The 22,264-nt window shown below is 39.6% G+C and overlaps 1 protein-coding gene and 1 long non-coding RNA gene across 7 annotated transcripts in view; one reads left to right on the top strand and one right to left on the bottom strand.

The window, feature by feature from the left end:
• Positions 1 to 22,264, bottom strand: part of DLC1 (DLC1 Rho GTPase activating protein) — a 219,560-nt gene that overhangs the window by 34,344 nt on the left and 162,952 nt on the right. The window contains exon 1 of one of the 6 annotated variants that reach the window (XM_031588629.2): positions 1,387 to 1,701. The exons of the other annotated variants lie outside the window; for them this stretch is intronic. Within the exon in view, the coding sequence (XP_031444489.2) occupies positions 1,387 to 1,399 (13 nt within the window). The 5' untranslated portion in view covers positions 1,400 to 1,701. Of the gene's footprint in view, positions 1 to 1,386; positions 1,702 to 22,264 lie in introns of those variants that run through there. 6 annotated transcript variants of the gene reach the window in all.
• On the top strand, positions 3,760 to 11,848 carry LOC149918231 (uncharacterized). The gene is made up of 3 exons (XR_016466160.1): positions 3,760 to 4,901; positions 7,684 to 7,733; positions 10,827 to 11,848. It is a non-coding gene; the product is annotated as an uncharacterized LOC149918231 (long non-coding RNA).

The following is a 22,264-nucleotide window of genomic DNA, read 5'->3' as shown; positions in this document are numbered from 1 at the left end:
TATTTAGAAATGGAATTTAACAAAAACTCCATTCAGTTTAAAAAAAAAAAAAAAAAAAAAAGTAGCTGCATTTCCCTTTCATAATAACTTGATTAACAAACCAAGTAACTTTAAAGGAAGATAAAGAGATCAGAGGTCCCAGAGGTTACAAAGGTAGTGCCAAATGCTTTGATTCCTTGACCTTGTAGATGAAAGGATTTCTCCCAAACAGCATCTACATCTTCCTTTGACTCTGCTCTGCTCCACAATCAAAGAGCTTCAGCCCTAATCAGGATTTTGCAGGCAAACTGGAGCAGTAACACGAACCCATAAGTTACAGCAGGACACAGCCCTGCTTTCCAGCCACTTGGATCCCTTTGGGCACAGCAGGATATTGCCAAGGGCACATGGAGGGGAGGCAGTGTGGCAGAACCACCATGTGCCCAATGGGTGCTTCATCATCTGACACAGACCTGATTCACGCTCAAGGGCTCATGGGGACTGTGCCCGGACACCGCCTGCCTTTCTACACATCACTAGGAAAACCATTACAAATATAACCTGACCAGAGTAGTGACACTGGTCTGATCCCAAGAACTTCTTCAAACATATCACACTTAATCCTGGAAAAATGAAAACCATCTTTGACTGATGAGTAAGATAGAAATACATTCCTTGTTTTTTTTAATTCACATTTCCTATGACACATCAGACAGACACTTCGGACCCAGCCACAGATATTGCTCTCATGCAATTATTTCTTCAGTACTTTTATTTTCCCAAGGAGAACAGAGGGGTGGGGGAATGGCAGGGAGGAGAGGGGGGAATTAACTGTAGTACCACGTACACATCTATAGGTAAGTGTTCTTGACTGGAAAAAGCACTCAGTGGCCTAATGGCAACCCATCACTCAACAGCTTCACAGCGGCAGTGGAAATCAAATCACTGCCAGCTGAAATGGGGGTGAGGCTGTAGCCGCCCCCGGCTCGGGCCTTCTGCTGCCCGGGTGGCCTGGGGTGATGCTCCCCGTGGATCGAAGACCCAGCTGACCGTGGGACGGGCTGCGGGCGGCCACCGGGCTCCTGGCGGCCAGGGGACTCGTGTGACGCACGGCTTCAAAGGCAGCACAGCACTTCCCGGCTCGTAAGCACGTCCGGAAAGAAAAGTTTCTTTAAAAAGTGTAAAGGAAAAAAAAAAAAAAAGAGAGAGAGAAAGAAAGAAAAAGAAAATAAAAGGAAAGGAAAAGAAAAGAAAAAGCATCAAAGGGGAGAGAGAAGCATGGAAAGCGAGACTCAGTACCGCTGTGCTGCCTTGAGAGGGGACACCCCTCACCTCCAAACCCCACCGCATTGCCCCAGCCCAGCCCAGCCCCGTCCCGATAGCACCCCATCACCCCTCCGAGCTTACGAGTGAGGATCATGGTGTCCCGCCCGCCGCGGAACCTCCACGGGCACCAAGCTCCCTCGCTGCTGTCTCCGCGGCGGCTGGCAGCTGGCACCGCCGCCCGGCTCCGCACCGCCCCCGCCCCCGCCCCGCTCCGCCCCGTCCCGCTCCTCGGGGGCTGCCCCACCGCTTCTGTCGTGATCGATGCTTGCGGCAGAAAGCAAACGCAAATCTGCACGGCGACTTCTGAGCGCTTGCGAAACTATCAGCGTGGAGAAGAGTGCCGTGAGATTTTGGGGAATAGCTGAGTCCCGTCGAAGATTGCGATTGGTTCATTTTCCTCCAAGACAACTGCATATTTTACACTCTCTGCTGTTATTCCAAGTTTCAGTTATTGTTTCTGTGCTATGATCTTTCAGATACAGAGTATGTATGGTGTGGTGCCTTAGCAGACAATTTTCCTGAGAATAACCATCTCCCCCTCCTATGGGCCATAGCAGTGTTGTTTCTGGAAACCCCTACACGGCTCCAGGTCATTAATTTACTTTAATAACCCTGAAGAAGATGGAGCTATGCTATATCTTCAAGCCTGATTTTACATACTTTACCCACTCAATCCATCACCTCTTCATATCTGAGCTTCAGCTCCTTTTGGCACCGCCAGGCTTACCTGAGTGCCTGTTGTAGACAACAGTTATGTGCTGACAAGGTTGGTGGGGTCCGTGCAATGGGAATTCTTGGCTAACAGGGAGGGCGGGCACATGCTGAGCTCCAGCTGTCTAACAGACAGGGTAATCCCACCTAATTGGCTTTGAGGCTGCACTCATTGTCTCCACTCTTAGGCACTCGGTAGACTGGGAAGTGACAGAATAGTAATGCAAGGGATGGAGAAGGCTGGTTGTGGATTGTGTGTGGAGTCTGAACTTCAGGAAAGAGAAATTCACGTGTTCCTCCTATAATCATCCTCAAAAGGAAGAAAAACCAGAACACCACCAAACTGCCCAAAACATGGGAAAGCAATGCAGGTGCAGAGGTGCTTCCATCGCAGTGATGGTGCTAGATGCAGAAGCCCACAGCGCATCGACTTAATACTCATGGTAAAAAGCAGAGCTGTTGCTGTAAACACTGCTTCCTGGCCCAAGTCTGCATCCCTGCATGGGAAGCTGCTACACAGAACCCACAGGAAGCTTCTGCAGGAGAGAATGGACATTTACTCTGCAGCAAAAATAAATGGGAAGGGTTTAGAGGACTTGGTAGTGTGCAAGGGAACTGAAAACTGAAAGCAGGAGAGTGTGAGGATGAGCACACAGATGGTGAGTACAGTCAAATGTTGTGCAGGCACTGGGAGAAGGGAAGTTGTCAGGAGTTCAGCCCAGGGTTATCAGCCTCGACTCCACCATTTTGTAAAGTTGCAAATGAATGGTGATGATGCCAGAACACCATGTGCTCTCCTGTTCTGCATGTAGAGCTAAGCAGCTCCTCCAGCCAAAAGGGAACTTCCATCCTTGCGTGGAGTCTGAGGATGTTCTCAGCACTGCTGGAGCTGGGGAGACCTCTGATGGAGTGGTGTCTGTGGGATATGGCTCGATAGACGCCGGAGGATTATCACTGACCTGGATTAGATTCTTGCTGCTAATCTGAAAGAGAAATGCTTTGATTCTAGTTCGTTATCAACCCCTGAAGACATGCAGTCTCTCTGGCTTGCATTTTAACTCGGGATTCTATGGGGCTGCTTAAGCAGGCATGTTCTCAACTGAAAAGCAAGGCACCGCTCTGGCATTCACTGTAAAATGTACTCAGAGGAGCATTCCACCTGAGGCATGGGTGTCAGCGGGTGGCAGCCACCGTAATCACTCACTGGGCTGCAGGGAGCGTTGTGAAATCAACACAGCTTTGGTCTGTAATTTCTTTAGTTCTCAAACTCTTCGGTCAGCAGGCAGCTTCCTGACAGAGAAGGGACCCCATAGGCAGCCTGCCTAGGAAGATTGTTTCTGTGCAGCATTGTTATCCTTAATACAGTCAATAAGCTTGTGCTGGATGCTAAAGCAATTGTAAAAGCTTGCCCAACAGGCGCAATTATTCATATATTATTCTGTAAAAGGTGAATTCTCCTTCTGTTGTAACTGCGTAAGGGAATGATTGGTAGGACAGCATCTCATAAGAAGGGCCTGATTGTCTGGTTTTTCCCTTCAAGGCCCGGATGCCTCAATAGCTGACTGTGCCCTCCTCCCAGCAGCTGGCACACAGCGGGCAGCCCTGGTACAACTGCGGGATTGTCAGACAAGCGGTGGCCATTCCGAGCTGCTGTGAATGTCCTCTGAGCAGCAGCATGATGGATTACAGCACGTTCTGGTTTCCAGGCCTCTGGCTCTGGACTGGGACTCACTGGGGTGTTTGTGTGCAGCATTTCCACAGCCCCGAGGATGTCCCTGTTTCAGCTATTGCCTAGGAAATAATTAAGTTTGCATTTTGTAGCACTTGACTTTACTGAAAAGTAATTATTTAAAGGAGTCTTTAATTGTTCAGACCTCTTGACAAAGAGTGTTTGCGCTATCACTTCTTAGAGATAAGCAGTGTTACTGCTCCTTGCTCTTCATGGAGGAAAGCCATTGTTTCACATTAGAATTATTCCCAACTCATCATGTATGGGGAGCTGTTACTTGTACTGATCCCAGAAAATACTTCTTTTTTTCTTTATTTTACCAGTAAATAATAAATAAATAAACCTTTTCCTACCCTTTATAATACATGTAACTGACTAAAGAAAGTGATCAGTGAGCCCTGTATTTTTATCTCTTCTGAATACTCTAGAATAACACAAGTTCAACAGTTCAGGCTGAAAATGAAATTAGCAGGTTCACACTTTACTGAAGGAAGGCTCTATTATATGCATGCACAAAAGGATAAGAAATAAAAATTACACCAATTATGTAGTTCAATAAAGAGATATAATTTGGTAAAGTATAAATACAGAGAAACTGAAAACTGAGGAAGAGCGAAAATAAATACTTTGTTTCATTTAAGATATGGAGGGTAAGCTCCTTAGCTTACATGGAATACTGCTGGTTTACGGGAATTAGTAGAGATAAAGGATGTCTTTTCCATATTGTTGTTAAGACATTTTTTGAAGTCTAAAGGATTTCTACTGCTGATGAGTCTGCCTTCAATTAAAGATTAGTTTAAAAGACTGTTAAGTTAGTGATAAAGGTAGCATTTGTAATTGATCACTGCTGAACCTGAAATAATCAGGACTTAAACCTAAGGAATAAAATCTTGATTTCCAGCCACCTCTACATGCATGTGGTGGAAGTAGTCATACCAGTGGGCATGCAGGTCACAGGGGACCTGCCCTAACAGATGGCTGTAACACAACTTTTTCTCTGCTGAGGCATCATCCCTAAGTGACATTTACCTTGGTGGCCTCGTGGCAGCAGAGCTCCATAGCACCAGGAGCTCTCAGTGACATTTCAATGGTAAGAACCACTTATTCTACTTCATTCTGTGCTCATGCGTGACATCCAATCTGATCAAGAAAAAAGGTAAACTTTTACAGAAATAACAGCACCCTCCATGAAAACAAGATGTATGATGCAAGTTTCCCACTAAAATAGATGAAAACAGAAAGACCGTTGCCTTAAATATGTCAAATTTTTAAAAATTTGTTTGTGAAGCAGCTGTGCTGTTACAATATAAATGAGATGTATTGATGAGATTGACTTTTCAGCAGGACCCCCTGAACAGGTGATGTCAGCCACTCAGTGTTCAACGGGGGCTGCAAGGAGCAGAAGGAATGAAATTTTTCTTTTCTTTTTTTCTTCTTTTGTTTTTTCTTTTTTTCTTCCCTCTCTCCCTCCCTTTCTTCTTTCTTTCCTTCCTTCCTTCCTTCCACACAGTAACTAAAAACATTATCCAAGGCTTTTTAGCTAAATGAACTTAATATTAATTAAACTTATTTCCTCTGGAGGAAATAGTCACATGCATCCACCTGGACCAGTTGACCCATTATGTGAAAGACTGCTGCTGTTTTAGCCTGGGGGAATCTCCAGGACTCAGGAAATCATTTTAAACCCATGACTCAATAAAGCATGATAACTATGGCAACTGGAACACATACACTGTGATGCCTAATTGCTCCTCAGTATTCATCAGGGGAGGTACTGGGTTGATACTATAGCCTAGAGAGTGGCTATTGTTAATGTAATGTGAAGCTACTGAGACAGGAAAGAGAGAAAACACATGTTACAAAGACCAGTGAACAACCTTGGGCCTGGTGTAAGTCAGGACAGATTGTAATCCTTCTCAGTCGTGCTCGTGAGAGCATGCTGGACTGAGACTCAAAGCATCTGCAGTCTTGTCCTGTTTCAACTTCTGGGGCAAACTTGGTCTCTCCATTTGCTTTCTCATACTTAATTTTTCCCGTAGACAAATTGGGAGAATAATACGTACTTCTTATGCACAGTCCTTAAGTTGTACTGTGGAAAGTGCTGCATGAGGTTATTATGCTGATACTGTGCTTAATAAAAATTGTCTTGCAGATTGCCAATTTGATGGCTTCTTTTATTGTATGCACTCAAGTTCTTGCTTATTGTAACTGAAAAACAGCTTACAGCAGCAATTACCTTGAGTTTTACAGGGAGTGAGGTGGATGCACACATGCAGACAGTTATTTAAGGGCACCTTAAGTAACTCACTGGAGTGTCAACACCCATAATGATATGAGAGGAAAGACGAGAGAAGTGGAGGGGGAAGCTAGCTGTCTTGCCAGTAAGAACAAACTGAGTTGGACAAGATTTATTAGGTGTATATTACCCAGATGAATGTGATTCTGTCTTGACTAAGAGCCAGCAATAGCAAGGGGAGAGGGTCAGACAAAAAGAAGTGGCTGTTTGGCCTTCATCAACAGATTGGAGACCTGGCAGGGATTAGGAGGAGGAGTAGAATTGGGTGCTCATTCTTCACTCAAAAATTTAGCATTATGAACTCTAAATGGATGGCCAGCTGAAAAATGCTTCTTCCTCCCTCTCCATGCTATATTTCTCTTTCTATGCCAATGTGTTACAGAGACTGAGAGTATGATATTATTTGTGCACATGATATGATGCATAGAAGTGACTCACAGGCTAATGGGAGCTTGCGCATTTTAAAAAATAAAGACACATTCTGTTACATGAACACAAGAAAAAGAAACATAGAAGGCAGTCAGTTTGCTTTAAAATTTCAGCAATATCAAGGTATGAAGGGCTACGTTTTTTAGCTTGCTTATTTTTGAGGTTTTAGTTTTGCCTTCATATCATTTTATAAAGAGACATGGTAAAATGAGTTTGTTCATGAGAGAGCAATCTCTTTATATCTAACCCTACCATGAACAAATTTTAAATATTTAATGTCCAAAAAAGTCATAAAAATAGAAAGATTTTTACCGGGAAGATACTAAAGAACTTAATTTTTACTAAAACAAAACAAAACAAAAGTTAGTTCTCTAGTACTCTGAAATGCCATTTTTTTTCATCAGACTTCAAATTGCAAAAACAGGTAGTAGTGACTGGAGGATGCTTTCACTCTTGGCCCGGTGCATCTGACAATTTGAGTTCACCTATTTTTTTTTTATTTTTTATTTTTTAACTTTTAACTTTTTTAACAGTTATGTCACTAAAGCAACAACAAACTTCCTATTATTTTAAACTCAAAATGCAATGAAGAAGATTCTCTGCTGCTGTAGATGGACATTTTTAAAACTTGTGTTTGCACAGCAAAATGCAAGAGCCAAGAATCTGATTTGTAACTCTTTAAAACACAATTTATTCCAGACTGCAAGCTTACTCATACTGTGGCAAGCTATTCAGCTTCATATAGAACCTTCAATACATTAACAAATGCTCTCTAAAGAATCCAATTCTCTTTCCATCACTAAGTGTCCAGCTGCTCTGTGAATGAGAAGTGATCCCCTGGGATCTGACATATGGCACACAGGGAAGAGATACAGCTCTGATGTTTTCCAAACAAATATGCAATTGAATTATTTGAATCTTTTGTTTCTGACTGAAGTTTTGACTGTAGTTTGACTGAAGTTTTATTAACATATACAATGCGTAGTACAAAACATGGAGTGTGCCTTATGGTCAGCTTTAAATTGATATAGAACTTCATTATTTCTTCATGAATCCCACCTAAAATGTATGAACAGCTTCATTTATAGGATGTGGTGCCAACAACGGTATGGATCCTTTCTGGTCACGTGCTTCTAACATGACAAAGTTCTCAAATTAACACAGGAAAAAAAAAAAGTCTGATTCAGCTAACCTGCTTTTTGTTTGATCACAGCTTCAGAGAGTTCAAGGCAGCTGGGGCATACCTGCACTACAATCAATGAGGCAAGTGATTAACAGTGAAAGGACACTGCACCTTTCATGCTCAAACAAGGACTTTCTCTCCTTTGAAACAAGAACCTTTACATCTCTCAGAAGAATTACAGTTCGTATCAGCAGCACTAGAGTATAGAAATATTTTTGAATTTCTTTGTGATAAATCTTTATTTTTTCCAGATACAGCAGTTGTATTAAATCTCAAGATTAACAGTATTGTTTGCAACTGATTTTTAGTAAGGAAGTGTAAACACTGACTTGAAAGGTGTATGTGCAGAATTTTCCATCTGATTTACCAGTAGCTTGTTAGAATCTGTCATGCATGTCATATTGACCTTATAAACTTAATTACCTAGGCTCTAAGAATCCATATGCTTGCCTCTCAGCTCCTTAATGTAAATCAGTAACAGCACTAAGAAGAAACCCTGCAAGATAACACAAAACACCCAGAAAATTTTGATTCCAACAGGTCAGAATGTGGAACTTCTTAGCTGATAAAGCGTCTAGGATTATTTGCAAACAGTTTAGAAATAAAAGCCTTATTCCAATTGGCCCAGGGTGCAAATAACATCTGCATATTGCGAATCTCACACTGAAAACTATAAGCCAAAAGAATATAACTCCAAAAGAATATAGGCTATACCTTGAAAACAGTAAGTTTTGAGTGTTTTGTATTCATTAGTTTTGAATCAAATGCATGAATTTTATGTGATTGCCAACATGAAAAAACTGAGTAAAACCCAAGAACTGCCCAAGAACTCTTAGACAGGTGTCTGAGGAGTTCAGTTGCTCTTAATGCTATTTCCACTTCTTTTCAGGAAGTTACCTGACTTTATTATGAAATTTGGGCCACATGGGAAACTTCCCGCCTACCGTACAGAATGAGAGCAAGAATAATCCAGCTGCAGCCTTGCTCTGGAGGCAGGAAGATATTGCCCACTAATGCCCATTGCATGCTTTTAGCTAACCAGGGTTCTACAGTGCTCCCTCTGTTCCTTCTGATAACGCCTATTTTTCCCATAAGCCGTGTAAAGAGCCATGAACATGTAATAATAGGAGTTTCTAATCTTTATAGCACCTGTGTTGGGTATTTATTTCAGTTTCTTCCATTCATTTTTCCTTCTTTCTTTTCCACGTAACTGGGTGCTACCATTAGCAATTACAAGGGGTAGAAGTGCCCTCCTTAGTTTCTTTTTCTTGTCTTCTCTTCCTTTGCCCAGTGTATGTAAAGAACGGGTGGAACATTAGATCAAGGGCTGTTGAACAATGTTCTCCAAAGAAAGAAGGAAAAGCACACAGACCAAAAGAAAAAAGGTAGTTCTTAGGAAGAACTGAGAGATGTGAGGTCACTGGTAGACTAAGTGAACTGGGACTCAGTCATTCGTGTCTGCATTTGTACAGCTAATATGAACCTAACAATTAATTTAATTGTTCCAGGGAACTTGTTGATACCCAGTACTCAGAATCTTTGGATATGAGCAGACATTGAAACAGAAAAGAGAATGGGCTCCTAGCATCCCGCTGAATCTCTCCAAGAACTGCTTTATAAAACAATTAGTTATTCTAGTGGAAATTGTCACAGAGCACACAGAGCATAATATAAAGAAATTTGAGAGCCATTTTGTAGCTACTACGAAACATAATGCAGAGAATAATGGAAAGCTCAGACAATTAAGATGCTTACTTGTCTTAAAATAGTATTTCTCATCTTGCATGATCTTGTTTCTAGATTAGAAAGGGTTTTGTTTACTTCAGGATAAAATGGAATTTAACCCTTGTTCCTATAAATTAATGTATGTGATTCTTTTGGGGTTGAAGGGTACACAGAAATTTGAGTATATAAATGCTTTCAAGAACAAGGTCTTATTTTCTCGATGATGGAATTTCAGGCTCTTTCACAGATCATTTTTATGATCTCAACCACACTCCATTAGAAACTCTTATACCTATTCCATTAAGAATAGCTTCCCAAGGATGAAAAACCGGTGCTTTATCCTCTGCCCACTTGTACCTACTATTTCTGATGCAGCTGACAATGCCAGAAATCAAAGTACAGATTCTCAGAACAGCAAGGCTTTTCATTATGGTCTCTCTGCATGAAAAGTTCATGTGTCAGCTAAGAAAATGAATTTCTAATAATACTTGGCACTGAATGACTGGCTTGTCTCAAAGGAGTACACCAAGCACTGTTTATTTGATCGTTGTAAGACTGAAATAGGTTTAACCTATTTGAATTATCTTTGTCTTAGCCATCTTCATATCAAGAAGCTTATACTGGATACGATAATCTGAAAAATCAATGCAGTGATTCTTCTTTTTAATTAAAGAAATAAAAACACTAGTGAAATTGGAATTGCTGTTCTAAATAGTTTCTCTTTGTTATACAGTGAACAAAATCTTCTGGAGAATTTTCAAATTTATTTATTTTCAAAATGTTCAAAATTAAGAATTGCTTTCTTAAGACAGGTAAATGTTACTGAACTTTCTCTTTGCACAAAGTTAGTGTATGTATGTAAAGATATTATCTAAAAGCATGATGTCCATTCCATTCTAAATTTAATTACCTGGTATCATTTTCTGAACATGCTACTATGCAAACTTTATGTTTGATCTTACAAATTCAGTGTGAATGTCGCTTTGCAATTTGCAGTATTAACAAATAAAAGGTCTCAGATTTTCTTGTAGTAGTAGTAGTAAGACAGAGTGTAAAGAAACAGATATATACAATAAGATCAATTTAGAAATGAGCATCTGTATTTTGCTTTAGATTTGAAATTGTAATCTTATAAAATAAATGCATGCATTGAAAGGCTAATTCATTTTTCTTGGTTCATATGGCAGCAGTTTTAAAAAGTCAAGCATTCCTTCACAGGCTGAAGATGAATCAAAGTTCTCTGATTCCTGTAAAAATGTGTGCCTCTATGCTCATAGTTTGTTCTGGATCAATTCCAGTGCATTGTGACTGTGGGAGCTAGAAAGGAAAACTCAAGGGAGTATTTTTAATCACTTTTACCTCTATTAACAATGTGATGCTATTTCCATTGTTCCTGTTATAAAAATAAGTAGCTGACATGTTCCCCAGAATTGATTACTGTGCTTCAGTCAACAGATCAGCCGGCAAGAAATTGCAGTCTATCAGGAAAGGGAGTGGAAAGGAGCAGACAGAGAAACCTCAAAGGAAAGGACAAGACACTGTGTCTTTTGTCCTTTGTTCCAAGATGGAAATAAACTGTCTCCACTTTTGATAAGCTCGTCTTTTGATCTTTGCTTGCAATAATTAGGGTTAGACACTAAGTTATTTTATGAACTCTTTAAGGTTTAGGCATCTCTAAGTTAACATGAATATAGAATCATAGTTATGAGTTATTTGACCTCTGCGAAGAATTTAAGGGGATTACAACTAATATGCAAATGAACTAAATATGGATGGACTTGGAGATGAGAGGTAATTTCTTCCTGTAGAATTTATTTTGCTTCATTTTATAATTATGCAAATACATAAAAATAAATACATACAAAAATATATAGGTCGATATATCTGTGACCATGTCAGAAACAGATCACGTCTCTCTGTGCAACAGCTACCCTTTTCTTAAAAGGTCTACCCCCACCTCGCTAAAACCCCTATCCAGATCACTCTGGAGGCCCTTCATATCCTCAGGTAGATCAACACTTCCTCCCAACGTGGTGTCATCTGCAAACTTACTGAGGATGCGCTCAATCCCCTCATTCAAGTCACAAACAAAGATATTGAATAGGACAGGCCTTAATACCAACCCTTGGAGAATATCACCCATGACCAGTTGCTAGCTGGATTTAACTCCATTCACCACCAATCCCTGGGACCAGCCATCCAACCAGTTCTTTACCCAGCAAAGAGTACCTGTCCAAGACACAGGCTGCTAGCTTCTCCAGGAAAATTCTGTGGGAGACAGTGCCAAAGGCTTTGCTGAAGTGTAGGTAGACTACATCAACAGCCTTTCCCTTATCTATCAGTAAGGTCACTAGATCATAGAAGGAGATCAGATTGGTCAAGCAGGACCTGCCTTTAATGAACCCATGCTGGTTGGGCGTGATGCCCTGGATGGCCGGTGTACACCATATGATCTCATTCAAGATGATCTGCTCCATAACCTTTCCTGGCACTGAGGTCAGGCTGACTGGCCTGTAGTTCCCTGGATCCTCCTTAAAACTATTCCTTTAGATGGGAATCACTGAATCATACATTCAGAGAATTACTGAATGGCTTAGGTCGGAAAGGACCTTAAAGACCATCTAGACCCAGCTAGATCAACTGTTCCAACTAGTTCAAGCTGTGACCCAGCTTGAAAGAGCAGGAGCTGATAGCAGTCCTCCAGTTTTATCACCACTTTTACCCGATAGCCACTTCCTGATGTACTGAATGCAGGCCCCAACCAGGCAGCAGTGCTCTTATGAGAGATTATCTGGTCAGCAAAAGTGTGCCTCAGTGCCCCTTTTGATATTTTCATGCCATTGTCTGCCAACTCAGTATCCTTAAGATCATGATGAAGCTGGCAATGTAATAAGAATTACAAGATTAAGAGCTTCAACATACATCCTACTGCCAAGGACAAGATATTACCTTTGATTTGTTGAGATGCATCTTTGTAGTGGCATATTTTTTTTTGCCTGTAGAATTGAAAAATGTAATTCTTAGTAACTTCCTGAAGAATGCAAAGGTATAATCATTTATTTGAAAATACAGAATTCTCCTCTTAAGTGATCTAATTGCAGAATTCTTGTATCTCCAATGGAATATATTCTGCTCTTATCAGCTGAATAAGTGATGCAGTCTAAACAGAGGGTAATAATGCTCAACTGGAATTCCAGGAAAGGAAGCTTAATGAGAACTTCCTGATTTAATCTTACAAAAATAGAAAGGTTGATAGGATAAATGAATCACTTGGAAGAACAGATTTTGCTTCAGTTAACTGAAACAGAACATAAAAATGTCAACCCTTTGTTATATTTAACAGCAAAACTCACAGAACTACGTAGAGCATCATTTTCATGCATAAGATTGAGAAGGATCCAAGAAACAACTCAATTTTCTGAAAACTTATATGAAGTTTCTTCTCATTTTCTGGCCTGGAAAACACGGTGATATCTACACAGACATTTCTCATGCAATTTCCTGTAGCTTCTGCTTTTGGTGGACCAGGAAAAGAGTATTTTCAGAAGTAAATTTGGAACTTCTGCTCCTGGAAGATATCAGCAAGTCAGAGATGCATGGAAATTAAAGAAAAACAAAACAAATGAACTATTCTGAGTCCTAAGAAAACATTTGGTTCAATTTGAGTTCACTTTGACTTCCTGACAGGGATAGTCACTTAAGTGTGAATAAACCCACAGAGAAAGCGGAACTTACTTCTTGGGTAAGGTACCTGGTAAGTTAGTTATAAGTGAGCAGGAGAAATGGTCCTGTGCCACTAGGAGAATGGAAACGAAAACATCAGAAGTCTTTCCTATATCTAGTTTCCACAAATTTGTCACACATAAACACTTTTGCATTTAGGGTACTTTTCATATTGGCTATATTCAAGTCAGGCAAGTGATACATTGCGACTGCCTCCTTCTTGCCTCCTAACAAGACAGAAGGAAAATAAGTTAAAAATGTGCATGTGCTACCATCACCCTCATAGCAGCAGCAAGCAGAATATCCAAAGCGCTGCCAAAGGCCAACCATACCGGAGGAACAACTGCTGTGCATTTCCCAAGGGCCTGGCCTATGCTCCATCCGTCAGCTACTCTTACCTTGGGTACAATATGTTTATTTTACATTTGAACATAAACATTTCATCTTCAACTTTTTTGCACCGGTCTGATAATTTGCATCTTCTGAGTACTTCCAGAATAGAGCTCTATTCCACAGTAAAGTGGTGGATGGGAGCCTTTTTCCTCTCATGCTAAGCTTTGGCATAATTATTGGCATTTTTTTCCTGATTTTTTTGATCCCAGGTTTTTGGTTTTAGCTTTTAGTTTTTTTAGTTTTTTACCAGTTTTTACTATCTTCTGGCTTGTTAATTTCTTTTATTTTGTTTGTGCAGCTATTGGTTTTTCAGCTTTTCTTTATGAGGATATGAAGTTGCTAACAATGGGAGAGAAGATAGACACTTCAGGGAATAGGACTGCTGTGTGCTTTTATGATTGATCCGAGTGATGCCAGAGGAAAATAAGAGGCAGAGCTGGTGAAGTATCGCATCTGTACATGTAAAAGCTTCAGTTATGAAACTGTCTAGGAGTGGTTACAAATAATTGATAGCATCTGCAGCTAGAAGACAATCAGCTCCAGATAATATTTAACTAGCTAACATTCACCTCTATTTTATTTATTGCTGATTCTACAGACAATTTCAAGACAGAATTAACTAGCTTATTGTAAACATTTGATTTTTCACAACACCAAGAATTAATGCATAATGTGGTAAAGATAAAAGAAATGAAAAGCAGCATTCCGAACCATGCGGATGATCTTCCCTTGTTTGGGTACTGATTCTGAGATAGTAAATGTGAGAGAATACCTCTCACATTTAAAAGGCAATAATCCTGAATAACACTAGAAATCGGGTCAGTACAAGTGAATATAGGAAAAAGACATCAACAGAAGCAAACTTATATTGATCAGCAAAGAATGTGATCTTATCACTCCCCACTGTGCCTGAAATATCTGGGTGTTTCATACAGCTGTGAGAGATGAAGCACTAGTCTGTGATGAGCTAAGGATGAGAGGAGAACCTTACAGTTGAAATGGAATTGCCTACTTTGGACTAAAATGTTCTTTATGGGAGGGTGTGCTTTGATTGCCAACTATCTGTTTTGTTTTGGTACTTGAAATTGTTCTTAGATAACTCCCTTTGGAGGTTTAGCTACAACTACAGATATGTTTCAGAAGATTCTTCCATTTCATAGAAAAAAATAAAAGGAACGTGTTCATTATCTACAGCATTGCAAGATATATTTTTCATACATAGTAGTTTGGGTAACTATTTTCTTAATGAGGAGACTTGTTGAAACACATTATGGTGTTTTCACATCACCTCTGTTTTTCCCAGAAGTTTTTGATTACTGATTAGAAGTGAATGTTTTCCTATATCTTATAGTTATTTCAAGTAATTTCTCAAAGGTCATTAACTGTCAAACTACTATAATCTACCTAAGTATTTTACAGCTTTCCTAGGAAAAAGAAAAATTCAAACCAAAAACCTATTTTGGTTTATAGCTATTATTTGAGATAGAAAAATGGAGTAGCTCTGTATGTGACAGTAAATTATGAATTCAAAGCTAAACAATGAAAAAGGCTACATCTATCTGTGCAATTACTAGATTACAGAGCCTACAAATCTGCTATGAAGAAACACATTTAGTTGCATTACTGTGATACCTTTCAGTGGTTTGCAGAGCATGCCACAATGTATTTGATCTCCAAGTAATGTTAACGTGTAGGCTTTCACTTCACAGTAAGAGAAACTGAAGCAAATGGAGAGGATAGGCATTTCCACCACTACATTCTGAACTGGCTGAGAAAACTGTGAACAAAACCTGGAAACCATTTTCCCTTTCTTGGAATTTACCTTTAGGCACCACTCACAGGGACCTGTAACTCTCCAAGACACACCTGGTTCATACCTTTTTTCATTCAATTGTCACAGAAGGAGAAAGAACAAAAAGTCCCAGCACATATTGCATTTGATTTTGTATTTGGTGTATGGTATGTACTCTGGTATGCATCCCATGTAGTTTACTTTTGCCTTATCAGTTATCACGTTATTCATAGTCTTATTGTCTGAGAATAACTTTTGCAGTTACGTTATTTGAAGTTCTTGGTGTGGGATGTAATCTTGCCGGTGTAGGTATACCGTTCTGTACCACCTTACCAAAGTAATTAAGTATTCAAGGATATTTATTTATTTGTCATTTTAATACTATAGTTATCTGCACTTGCATGCACTGCTAACAGATGTTTTGTTCTTCGCGTCCAACATTATGCAATAAGACAGTGAGTCCCCAGAACTCCATGTGTCAGGAACACAAAGTACTCTAAGATAGTTCACTTTCATATTTTCTGGCATTTAGTGATGAGTAAACCTCCAAATGGTTTATAGGTCCATTTAGCTTAGTCTAACTATCCAAAAATCTGATTCCTAGAATCCAGTTTGCTCAAATTACAAAACCAGGCTAGTTACATAATTAGAGTAGTGGTACCATTGACCAAGTGAGAGAGACAAAACTTCTTCATATTTTCCAGAACCATCCTGGTTCAGTTTGAAATCAACAGAAAATGTGCTTTATTTTTCCTTTTCCTTTCTCTAACTACTATTTCACCCCTTGTATTTGCTACTGTTTTCATATTTGGGATGAAGTTTTATCTCAGCTAACTCCACATAACAATTCTGACTACAGCTGAAAGATGAATCTTTTATTTATATATATATACCTGAATGAGTACTTTGATGTAAAAGCTTTTCTGGAAATAAAATAAGGATTGTCTGAGACATACAGATTTCAAATTTATCCCGATCATAACATTTCTTGAGATGGCAATTGAATAGGAGGGACTTCATTTGGTGTCTGCTTAAAGAAGCATTTGAAGTCACAAAAAAACTTCCAGGGATGTAATGTTTACTGATATCAATTGGGAGAAACACATGCTGCAAAAGCAGAATTTTTTGTCACAACTTCAGCAGTATCATATATTAGGAAAATTCAGTTTCGCAAGAGTGGGACAGCAAAACAATTTAATCTGTTTTTAGTGACTTGATCTCCTTTGCACATTATACCTTTTTGAAGGACTAAGCATAGATAAGTTGGTACTTCAGCACAGGTGTATGAATGTACAATTAACATTTTGATGCTCAGAAAAAAATCCTTATTGAGGCAATTATATTTGAAATGCTGCATAGCAGATTTTTTTTTCTCCTAATGGGATATAATTGAACACTATTAAATCACTATTTGTTCATAATTTTGCAATGGTAATATTTTGCAGCCAGTGTCATTTGCTTTTTGCAGCTGTTATTTTGTTCAAGGAGTCCATGTATGACTCGATTTTCCGTGAGGTTTCCAGAGAGAACCACTTTTATTTCCTTCAGTGCTCTCCAAGATTTGGCAGAGCCAGTCTCATGAGAGCAAATCAGTGAAGAAATTGCATAAATTTCAGTGAAGTCACAAATAATTAATTTTTCTTGGACCTGAACTCATACAAAAAAAAAAAAGCATCAAGAAGCACAGAGAAACAAATGAAAGTAGCCGCTTAACATGGTGATGAAACATAAATACATGAATCAGAGCAAGAACTGCAGAAACTTTGCAGGCTAAAGACATGATGGAAACAACAGATGGCATTTTAGATGGGGGTTCATAGGATGTTAGGAAACTCACATAGCACCTCCTGTAGCACGAGCAGAGGCTTCCTACCTCACTTGCACTGCCTGTGGAGATTGCTTGTGAGGGGCATCCATGAGATCAGTCACACACATCGACTGCACAGTACATTCTTGGGGCAGATGCCTGCACCAAAAACATTCATGCAGCTTGTAAAAGAAAAAGCCACTGGGGAGGTTACAAGCAGTGTCTGTGTTCACCTGTTGTTGTTAGGTATACTACAGGCACATGTGGTGTAAGCTCAGATAGAGAGGAGTTTCTTTGCTAATCCTTTCACTCCACCTTCAAATTCTGGAGGGAGTAAGTAGCTCTGCCCCCATTACCTCCATCATCCACTGAGATCTAGCTTTTAATTGCTCCAAACTCAAACTTCCCTGCCTCTAGGCTGTGCTTGCCACCTGCTTAGAAAGTCTTCTTTCTTTCTTTCTGGACTTCTCCTTTTTCAGAGAAAGAGTGACTGACTCACACTTTCCCAAGCAGGTTTATTGACAACCTACAGTTCCCACAGAGGGGCCTGTAGCATTGCTGTGGGTCCTGCAAGCCATGCAGCTGGCTGAGTGCTCAGGTAACAACACTGTGGCCAACAGGCTGCAGATTGAGGGAGAGATGCTGCACAGCTGACTCATTTACTGAGCCTGGCATTAACAGTCTTGGAGCCATACCTTCTAACTTTCTGTTACAGTTGGCGTTACAGCTGGAAAGATTGTCATGGTGAAAGCAGGAAAAGAAACAAATAGGGAAGGAATGCTCACCTGTATCTGAAGATCTAGGTTTGCAGGAAAGACTCCACAGAGGAGGGATCTCCAGAAAGAGACTCTTCCCCATAGGCAATCAGCCCTTAAATGGGGTGAATTGCCTTCACCTGTGCTCCCATGGCTGACTCAGTCCTTTCCTCAAGTGATCAATCAGTGGTTCAGGCCCTGACTCAACAGTTCTCATACACCTTCACTCTCCATCCTCCCAAAACTTGGTTTGTAGAAGGAATACTTTTCTTCTTTCCTGTGTATGTGCTCAAGGTTATATTTGAGGCCATGCAGTTTCCATGAAGTCATTTTGTGGAATGTAGCTAAATGCTTTTTTAAAATGCTGCCTTCTGCTTAAGGAAAGAACAAAATTAAGAACTCTCTCCCGAGACTGGTGCACAGCTGGGCTTGTGTGGAAGCTGATCCATGAAAATCAATACATCTGCGTCTGTTCTCCAATTGGATTTAGCAGGACAGGGCATATGCATAACAGTCAGAAAAGGCACAGTGAATATAATACATGCTGCTATTATTCAGCTGTTCAGTGCAGCGCTCCTTGTTCTGCCTCTGAATGGTTCTACTCCACTCACTCCTAAGTACAATTGAAATTAGAGGGGAGCGGGGAAGGGCTACTGAACTCTTGTCACAGGCAGGGAGATGGCCAAAAGCTGGGAACTAAATGGCAATGGATCAGGGAAAGAGAAAAAGTCCCCTGCAACCAGTTTTGTTGCTGAATCATGCTGCTGTGGGCGTCTGGTGGCTAAAGCAAAATGCATGTGGGCTTGTTAATAGCTGTAATTTATCTTAATAAATCCAGAAGTAAGAGATTTAGATTTATTTCCCTTTATTTTTCATTGATTTGAAAGAAGATCTAGCTCATGCTGTTTTTACTTGCCTCAGGAAGAAAAATTCATGCAATTGCTAATGGAAAAGGTTGACCTTAATATTATGCTGTAGCCTATGCTCAATTTTACTATTTTTACAAGACCAAACAGAAATATTTAGCAGGAACAGACAAACAAACATGAATTTATTTTTCTGGAATAAGGATTCCAGAGAGAAAACAAGGAACTGTTTTAATGAAGAACTGAGATGGGAAGTGCTTCAGCACATGTCCCTTTTCCACAGCACTGCTTTCTTATCTTATGAAACAGACAGACGCTGGAAAAAGTGAAATGAAAATGACTTGCTGAAGTGATGTGCCAGCCTATTCCTTGCTGATGTATTGGTAAGCGCTTCAGAGGAAGCAGAGCCCAGTTCTCCTGTTTTTACAGCCAAATTATTACAGAAAAGCCAATGACTCTCTCCTTTTATTTACTGGGAAAAATAAGTAGGCCATGAGTATTTTCCAGACAAGCTTTAGCCATGAACACATATAATTTAGAGAAACTGAAGAGAGTATGCTTGCAAATGAATATGCAAGTTGTCAATATACCCTCTGGAAAATCTGCTGCAGCTGGCTGATATTCTTACAAATAAGTGTGGGGTTATTATTTCACCGTGTTTAAGTCACTTTTGGACACAACATACTGAAGAGGCAAACATTAGCCATATTATATTAAGCAATGAACTTTCCATATGTTGGAAATAGTGTCATGAAAAGAAAGAGGGAGTGCTTAGATCATCACCAGTGATCCTGCCCAGCAGAGATTCTCAGACTCAGCCTGTTACCATGCTGCCTGATCTCAAAAAGGAGAGGGATGTTATTTCTCTCAAAGAAATAAAAAATAAAAATAGACCATCCATCAACTAAAACCAAGACAAGTATTTCTTTCTCACTGTTGAAATGGGATATTATTATTCTCATGGGGATTAATCAGCGTAGATGGAGGAGACTGGCCCTTCGGGAGGTCAGTTGAGGAATGCTTATGATTAATATTTTGGTCCATGGTCTATCTCTATGCCAAGTTAATAAAGCTGTGTCATCTTTTACTCTCTTTTATTAACATAACATTAAAATTCTACTAACATTGATGTTGCAGATTGCCCTTGGCTCTGAGAAGTAAAATAATACTTTATGGAAAAGATTTTACTGTACAAATAAGCAGATTTAACATCCCAGTTCGTTCCCAGCTCTCAGATGTCAGCATTGCCTTTAATTAGCTGTGAGCTGGAATGTGTTGCCATGCAGTAACCACACCAAGCATCTTCCTTCACATCTTGATTTCCTATTTCAAATATCCCTGTCAAGTTTAGAAAATGAGTTGTTGAAGCAAAAGAAAGCAAAAGAGAGGAGAGTCTGGACCAGCGCTTAAGGTTAGCCCAGCATAGAATCAGCCTATTAAATAAATACTTAAAAAATAATAATAAAAAGAAAAGTAGCTTTACAAAAAATAGAAAACTTTGTAGGAAAACATTTCTTAAACAAATAGATGCCTTGAAAAAAAATAACCACAGGTATTCAGCAGTTAAAATTATGTTTCAAAGTACAGTTTCCATTATGAAATTCAAAGCTCTCAAAATGAATGACTAGAGATTACAGTGGCACATTTGCAGATGCTTTGATTTTTTATAATCAAGATTAGAGGTCTGTGAAAAACAAATGCCTACAAAGTCCACACAGAGCCGTTTCCTCCCAACAGGTATGGGGAGGGTATGTTAACCTCCCCAGAAAACCCAGTCCTAACCAGTCATTATCATGGGCTGCCAGAAATAGATTCTGCTATTTGAAGCAAATGTAGGCTGCCATCACTCTACTGACTTCCACTGAGTTGCTCCATATTGGCTTTTGAGCAGAGCCAGCTTCCCTTCAACATTTTGATGCTAGCAACAAAAATGCCAGCTACTGAGGTCTGTAAACATGAGAGATCTGCTGTTTTAAGTCCCAGTTTTATTCTGTCACGGTTTTATTTGCTGCACAAATAAATGCATTTGCTGCACAAATAAATGCATTTGCTGCCTATAGGGAACTGTGAACAATACTGTGCTGTGTCTTTCATTAGTTTCTGATTTTGTTTTCCAAGTGGCAGAAACGTATTCCACAAATTTCAACTAGCCTGGAGAGCAGCTCTGTGGTTTCCACATGATTTCTGTGTGCAACTGGAAGTGTACATTTAACCTCTGCGGTTTTAATTGCTGTGACACAGGATATCCCAAACACTAGCACTTCTGTTAGATGGAACTGTTACTTTTTACAGAAATTAAGAGAGACGGTAATAACCATTGCATTTAGTCATATGGGAGCTGTAGGGAAAGAGTTTTCCATAAAGGTGTCTTCCTTTCCTGGCTGTCAAGAGCTTGGACACTTTTTGAAATATTTCTGCAAAACCCATAGGTTCTTCCAAACTTTGATGGGAGATTTAAAGAAAAGGTGAAGGGGAGGTTAGAAAAAAGTGCACATATATTTTCTCCAAACTCTCTGTTCAGTTGGACCAATACATCCTCAGATTGCTAAAAAGTATGTATTTTCTTAAATAGAAATACATCATAAAGTAAAAACATTTATGTTGCATCCTAATATACTCCTATAAATGTCCAATAATGCAAATCATTTGGGAGAAAAAAAAAAAATGGTAACCAAGAAGCAACTAGTAAGATTACAAACGCCATGATGTTAAATACTAAAGCAAGCAACTCTGGGATAAAAGTTGCAAAAGTGTTCAAAATGTACTGGGAAAGACACGTCTTTTCCATAATGAGTTAGGGGTTGCAAGCCAGGCATCCAGTGACTTTCTCAGGAAAAATCACTGTTTTTGCAATCCTAAAAAACCTTCCCCCCACAAAAGCTGCATTAGACATGAGTGACTAAACGTGGGATACAAATACATGGTTATGAATGCTTTCGGACAGCTCTCCCTTGATTGTGATGTGAAAGCAACACTTTGCATTCCCATGCAGATCACTCTGCCTGACAGCAGTGCTCAGTCCCAGGATAGCCATGGAGCTGTTTCACCCTGTGTTACAGGGCTGGAGTGAGGCCAACATTTCTCCTCATGCTTCTCAGAGACTGAGTCAACACACCTGCTTCTGAGAATCTGGTGCAGCCAGCAGCCAGCGATGTCATCTTTGGCTCGGGTGCTAGAACTTGATCTGAATTATTTTCTTTAATTCAGTTTTAACACTTCTAATGCAAGATACTAAAGGAATTTTCATGACATACAACTTTTTCTTTTCCCAAAAGATGTGTAGAAAGAAAGTAAAACCCTTCTTGATTTAACTAAACCTTTAATCTTTCTTGTGAAAAATATAATGAATGTTACTTTTAAAATACAAATAAACTCTTATACTTTGAGAGGCAAGAAACATACTTTTAATTATTATTTTTTTTTAATTAGCAGTATTTTCTCAACAACAGTGTAGCCATATTCTGTGAATGAGTTCACATGACTAATTCAATAAAGGTAAGGAAGGAACTCATGTGAATAATGGCTTGAAGGGCTAAGCTCATGGGATTTT

Source organism: Phasianus colchicus, chromosome 4 (assembly GCF_987193195.1).
Source record: "Phasianus colchicus chromosome 4, bPhaCol1.hap1.1, whole genome shotgun sequence".
Lineage (NCBI taxonomy): Eukaryota > Metazoa > Chordata > Aves > Galliformes > Phasianidae > Phasianus > Phasianus colchicus.
This window is presented reverse-complemented; position numbering and strand designations above follow the sequence as displayed.